Source organism: Silene latifolia, unplaced genomic scaffold (genome assembly GCF_048544455.1).
Source record: "Silene latifolia isolate original U9 population unplaced genomic scaffold, ASM4854445v1 scaffold_281, whole genome shotgun sequence".
In the NCBI taxonomy this organism is placed as follows: Eukaryota; Viridiplantae; Streptophyta; class Magnoliopsida; order Caryophyllales; family Caryophyllaceae; genus Silene; species Silene latifolia.
The window spans coordinates 13,595-20,403 of NW_027413223.1; the positions used below are offsets into that span (position 1 = coordinate 13,595).

A 6,809-nucleotide genomic window follows, 5' to 3' on the forward strand; every position below is an offset into this window, starting at 1 on the left:
GGATACCTTACGCCGACCATTGATTCCGGCCGAAAGGAACAACCATGGAAACACAGTCCTCGCGGCGGAGCCCGTCTCCGCATTTTTCAAGAGGGGTTAATAAATCAGCAACAACGACAACAATCACTCAATTGGGTTCATCAAAGATAGGTATGGGTGGGATGGTAGGCCGTAGGAGGTTGCTTCTAGTGGAATAGCGGATGATGGGTAGTAGAGTGATGATATGGGTTATTGTAAATGAAGAAAGCTGAAGTTAATGGAGAATAAGGAATGACGAATTGGTGAGGAGGAAGGCGGACTGGTTGGTATTAATGGAGATTGAAGAAGTGGTTGGTGTTAATGGAGAATGAAAAGAAGGAATGACGTATAAAAAGAAAAGAAAAGAAGGGGAGGGATAAGGTGACCTGAAGTTACAAGTGAAAAAATTGAGTAAGTTTGTTAGGGATGGAAAGTGGATAGGAGGGATTAAATTTGAATAACTTTAAGGGAGAGAGTGTTATTTGCAGAGCATTCATAGGATAGATTATTTTCCATAGGATAAATTATTTCCATGAATTAATCCAAGATAATAACAAACTTGTAATTTTTCACGGGATTTGGAGTAGTATTAGTGAAGAGGAATGGAAATCACACAATGACACAAGCGCAATCACCTTGAGCCTTGAGGTGTCCATCTCTCCCTTTCTTATTTCCTTCAAAACCCCCACACACATCTCCACAACATCAACTACCCACACACCCACATCACACCTACTTCCTACTTCCTACTTCCTACTTCCCTCATTGACCTCACCTCACAAATTCACAATGGCAATCTCCTCATCCATCGCCACCACCACCATTTCCCGCCTCTTCGCCCTCTCCACCGCTAAACCCACCTTCACCAAATCCGCCCTCCACTTCCGCCGTTCATCCTTCACCCCATCCCTCTCCCTCCGCTTCTCCACCACCACCACCACCACCGCAACCACCACACCCACACCCTCCATCACAGCCTCCATCAGCCCAGGCACACCCCTCCCAGACGCAACTTTCTCATACCTAGACTCCGAAAACAACGTCCAAACCCTAACCACATCCGACCTCACCTCCTCCAAAAAATCAATCCTCTTCGCCGTCCCGGGCGCCTTCACTCCTACCTGCTCTCAGAAACACGTTCCTTCCTTCATCCAACACGCCTCCGAACTAAAATCCAAGGGTGTTTCCGTCATTGCTTGTATCTCCGTCAACGACGCTTTCGTCATGAAGGCCTGGAAGGAATCCTTGGGTGCTGCCGAAGATGACTCTGTTATGTTTCTTTGTGATGTTAATGGGGAGTTTACTAAGGCCATTGGTGCGGAGCTTGACCTTACGGATAAGCCGGTTGGATTGGGTGTTCGATCTAGGAGGTATGCTATGCTTGTTGATGACGGTGTTGCTAAGGTTGTTAATTTGGAGGAAGGTGGTGCTTTTACTTTTAGCAGTGCTGAGGATATGCTCAAGCTTCTCTAATTGTCTCCGCTTTTTCGACTTGGTCTTGTTTTGTTCAATCCAGTATTTGCTTTCCGTTGTTTTAGATGAGTTATGTTTGAATAATGCTGTATTGACTTGACAATGTTTTTTTTTATCACGCCAACTTGTCTAGCTACTTCTTCATTTGTTTAGTTCCCTCTAGGAATTGAGATTATTAATCAAAACAATTACGGAATATACTTTTCTGACTTGTTAAATGTTCTTATGGCTGCATTATATCATTTTAAGCTGATTTCTGTAGCTCTATACAGTCTGGAACTTGGGTGTTTTCAGAATGCCTGATTGATTACTTCAAAGAAAAACAAGTTATAGGTGCGGTTTCAAAGACCTTCCCTCTATGTTACTCACTGTATGAATGTTTTGTGCTTGCTGACTGCTCCGCCATGGTTTGGCTGTTAAAGAGTATGGGAGAGGTACTTGCATTACAGAATTCTACTTGATCATACAAACTGAGAGGAGCCGCATTATCATTTCCTTCTTGTTTGTAGGTGGTGGTTTTTCTCAGGAATTCCAGTCTCGTGATTGATGTCCAACTTTATGTCTACAAACCGTCCTGCAACTTGAGAATGTCGATGTAGGATTGCCCGAGGTAGGGTCCAATTAAATATTTTATTCTGGTTATGTGTGTAGGTTCAAATTGGATAATTAGAGTTGAGTATGATTTTGAAATCTAGGTAGTCTGAATTCGAGTACGGAATAACAGAAGTTTAGAACTCCTTGGCGTGGTTTAGACTGAATTATAGTCCGAAGTAACAAAGTTTAGAATTCATTGGCGGGTAGAGAAGGTTAGAACTCATCGGTGGACTGGAGTACTCATTTCTACTATTCTGCTGGATCGAGTGGGAAGCATTATATTAACCATCAGAAACTATGGTACAGGATAATTTTCAAATTCAATAATTTCGCATGGATGGATAAAATCATGATATAGGACTGGAACGAACCCAAACCGACTAGAATGTCAGCAAGTAGAAGCTTAGAATTCAAAGTGAGTACCACATAGAAGCTTAGAATTCATTGGTCAGTCGGAATACTAATTTCTACTGTTCTGCTGCTACTCGAGTGGCAAACATTATAGTATTATTATCAACCAGCATCAGAAACTAACCGAATAGAAGAATGTCAGCAAGTAGACGATATTTTGACACATACAAAACACAATTACAAATACTACAAGTGTTCAATTATTAAACCCACTAACACAAAACAAAACACGAATTACATTAGCAACAAATTAGACAGGAAGCCTAGGATCAACATCAACCCGGGCAACACCTTCCCGAGCCTCAGCCAACTTAGCAGCCTCAACCTCACCAACAACCCTATCCTTAACCTCCTCATCTACCACCTCCTCATCAACATAATTAGGGTCCCCTTGGTCAAGAGCTGGTTCAGCACCAAGCTCGTTCTCCACCTCAGCATCAGGACCCTCCCAGGTGAACTTGCCTCCATGACCTTTCTTGGGGGCCGGTTTCTTAACCGAAACTCTAGGATCAGCAGAGTGTCGCTCCATACGTTGCACCCCCGTGTCAACCAGTTTCTTCTCAATGTGCTTAAGCGTCTCCGTGTTGTGGGTGTTCACCTCCACTTTCTCCACCTTTATCCGCCCTTCTTCGTCTCTGTGCTTGGCTCTTATTGTCACCCTGTCCTTTGTTTCAATTTCATCCACCGCTGCCTTCATATTTGTGACTAACAATGATCTCAAGTATCAAGTACGAGTATATGTATGTGTATGTGTAAAGGGTAATGGCAAGTAATGAAAATGGTGATGTGATGTAGGGAATGAGTGTGTAGGGGGAATTATATATAAGAGGGGATTGGGAATAAAGTGACAAGGGTGAGTTTGTGGAATGTGGTGGAAGGTTATAGATGGATGATGAATAAATGAAGGATGAGTTGTTGCTAGAACTTTCTAACACGTACCCCATTGTCGCCACTATTCTCAAGAACTCACCACACTTTCTTTCCAATCTTCTTTTCATCTTTCTCGTCTCGCCCACCATTTCAAAAACGAAATAACTGACCGAATAATCCTACCACTAAAACGGACACTGACACAATGATCTTATGAAATATAAGATACGGGACACGTTATTTAAATTTAATAAAATATATATTTTATAGTTATAATTTATGTATTATTTTTCTAAAAATGTATTTGATATTAAATTTAAATAATTGAAGTGAAATTTAATTTTAACTATAACTTATTCTCATTTCCCACTCAAATTTGTCTTCTTATCGATCTCTTTCAGTCTTTTAACATAGCATTCGTTATTTATAGGTATCTGATGCATTTAGGCGTGTCCGACAAGTGTCGGTGTCGGACACGAGACAGCTGATTAGGAGGAGTGTCCCTGCTACCTAGTCCAAACTTTGACCTGTCTTTTTAAGAAACTTTCCGATATGAGACAACTGAATTCTTCTGAAAATAAGACCGCTAAAATACGATTATTTTACGATAAAAATTAAACATTTTCTAATAAAATATTATCATTAGTTTATTGTCAATAAAGTTACAATTTTAATTATAATATTTTATCATTAAATAAATGGTCATTTTTTATTATAAAGTTATTTCATAAGAATAATCCAAACTATTGAATATCTTCTCGTAATAACCTTAGCTTTATTTTAACTCACAATAAACCATATAAACTATACCACCGCCTCCCTCCCTCTTCTTGTAACAATGTGAGTAGCTACCTGTTTAACCTGTTAACTTAGCTCCATTTTTTTTTGAGTTAATTGGACAGCCGACGAACCCCTTTCCCTTCTTATTATCTACCCTCCTAATCCCACTCACTCGAACCCTCCTCCCTCACCATATCACTACCACCATAATCACTACCTCAACTCAAAGACCTCCTACAACCAAAAAACCCTCCTTTAATTATACGTTGCTATCTAACACATCCTTGTCAAAAAGTTCAATGTTTATATCATAAAACACCCTTTTTAAAAAACCAAAAATGAACATTAAGGTAATACGAGTCTACGAGACCACAATGTCGAAAAATCTATATCATTTTGGACCAATGGATCTACTCATGCTTTATGCTCGCTATATATAAAAGAGTCTTTTATTCACGAAACCTTCAAACCATTTTGAAAAGCCACTTCAAATGATGGTGGGATAGCGATGATCTAGAGGTTTCAATCGATTCATATAAATTCAGCGGTTTCTCCACCATAAATAAAAAAGGACGCTAAGATTAAATAATGACATTTTGATTAATTGGGTGTATATTTGTATTCCTCATTTGTATATCTTGTAAAATCAACTCTTTGTTTGTACATAAAGAACCGATATAGTTGTATATGGTAGGTCAAAATAATGTGTGTTCAGTTATGCCTTAAACCATTTCATTAACATTTGCATTAACAACCATTAGTAGTAGAGGCCGTTAATTGAGCGTGCGGGATTAGATGTTCAATTAAAAACTTCCCAATAGGAGTATGTATCATCAACAGTTAATCAAATTTTTCGATATCGGATAATCGTTATCTAAGCCACGAGAATCATTCTAAACATAGAGTACAAAAATGCACAAATATGCATCTTTAGCATCTATGTTAATTCTTCATTGTGCTTTGTTGACCAAGGTATAAGTTAATTCGAACGGTTTCTGTGAACATCAATAATCTTGTATTGATGAGAGAATTGAGTGATAGAATGTTTGTATGTAAAATCTGTATATTAAAACTTGTAAATAATAAGAATACAACCTGAGGTATATATAGTAGTTAGATTGTAAGCTAGAACTAATCCTAACTAACTTTGGTTTTAGTTTTAACTAACTCTATGGTTGTTATAACCAATTTACAACTAACCATGAGTCCTTATATGTCAATATTCCCCCCTCAAGCTTGAGATGGGGTATAAACTAGTCCAAGCTTGGAGGACAGAAACGGATGTTGGGCAGCTCCCAAGGCCTTAGTCATTATGTCAGCTATTTGATGTCATGTCTTGATATGCTTGGTAAGTAAGAACCCTTCATCTTGTTTATCACGAACGTAGTGACAGTCAATGCTCAAGTACTTAGTTCTCTCATGAAAGACTGGGTTCATGGAGATATGTTGAGCTGCCTTGTTGTCATAGAACAGTGGAATGGGTTTTGGTACTGTTATCTGGAAATCTTTTAATAAACTGTCAAGCCAAACTAATTCTAAAGTGGTATATGACATGCTGCGATATTCTGATTCAGCACTGCTTTTTGAAACAGTCTTCTGTTTCTTTGTTTTCCAAGAAATCAGAGACTTGCCTAAGTAGACACAATAGCCACTGAGGGATTTGCGGGGAAAAGAGCATTGACCCCGATCAAAGATCGTGAATGCGTGAATGTGAGTCAGAATCGAGTCTCTTTGCATAGAATAATCCATCATTGATTGTCTTCTTTAAATACTTTAGTACATGAATAGTGCTTGAAAATGGGGAAATTTGCTGGTCGATCGACAAATTGGCCGAGATGTGATCTTTGAATATGATATATCTGGTCGTGTCATGTTCAGATATAACAGTCTCCCAACTAAACGCCTGTATTTCTCTGGATCCTCTAAAATGGTTCCTGAATCTGTGCTGAGTTTAAGACCTCGTTGCATTGGAAAGTCTGCAGTAGCAGCATTCTCCATCTTCATGTCACTAAGTATATCCAATATATACTTTCTTTGATTAATAAGCAACCCGAGTGTGTTACTTCTTGATATTTCTAACCCCAAGAAGTATCTTGCTTGTCCCAAGTCTTTAATAGAAAAGACCTTATCCAGTCCAAGTTTGAGCTTCGTGTTTGATTCATCATTCCCAGCATAAAGAAAACATCATCTACATAGACCAAGGCTATTGCAAAGCCTTGTGTTAAAGTATTAAACTTGATAAATAGGGACTAGTCATGTTTAGATTGAATATACCCCTGACTAACCAAATATTTAGATAATTCCTTGTTCCATTGTCTAGATGCCCGCTTGTGCCATGTAGAGACTTTGTTAACTTGCAAACTTGACTGGTTGCACTTTATATACTTCCTACGGAGGTCTCATATAGACCTCCTCATCAAGTTGCCCACGTAAAAAGGCATTGTTTATATCCAATTGATATAATGGCCAAGCTTTTGCTGCAACAACTGCCAACAATGCTCTAACAGTAGTGAATTTGGCCACTGGGGAGAAGGTGTGTGTATAGTCTCTGTCTTTTACTTGATTATATCCCTTTGCCACCAGTCTTGCCTTGAATCTCTCAACACTACCATCAGCTTTATACTTGATCTTGAACACCCATTTTGACCCTATTGTCTTTTTAC

The 6,809-nt window shown here is 38.9% G+C and overlaps 2 protein-coding genes across 2 annotated transcripts; one reads left to right on the top strand and one right to left on the bottom strand.

Moving 5' to 3' along the window:
- The first annotated feature begins 632 nt into the window (after positions 1–632).
- Positions 633–1,700, top strand: LOC141639133 (peroxiredoxin-2E, chloroplastic). The gene has a single exon (XM_074448315.1). It carries the CDS (start codon positions 808–810, stop codon positions 1,489–1,491), a length of 684 nt encoding a protein of 227 aa, XP_074304416.1. The 5' UTR covers positions 633–807; the 3' UTR covers positions 1,492–1,700.
- Positions 1,701–2,575: 875 nt separating this feature from the next.
- On the bottom strand, positions 2,576–3,491 carry LOC141639134 (uncharacterized). The gene has a single exon (XM_074448316.1). The coding sequence runs from the start codon at positions 3,191–3,193 to the stop codon at positions 2,747–2,749; it is 447 nt and encodes a 148-aa protein (XP_074304417.1). The 5' UTR covers positions 3,194–3,491; the 3' UTR covers positions 2,576–2,746.
- Between the last annotated feature and the right edge of the window lie 3,318 nt (positions 3,492–6,809).

What these genes read in the sequence shown, in the direction of transcription:
- LOC141639133 (XM_074448315.1), top strand. Translation starts at nt 808, where the DNA reads ATGGCAATCTCCTCATCCATCGCCACCACCACCATTTCCCGCCTCTTC.
- LOC141639134 (XM_074448316.1), bottom strand. Translation starts at nt 3,193, where the DNA reads ATGAAGGCAGCGGTGGATGAAATTGAAACAAAGGACAGGGTGACAATA.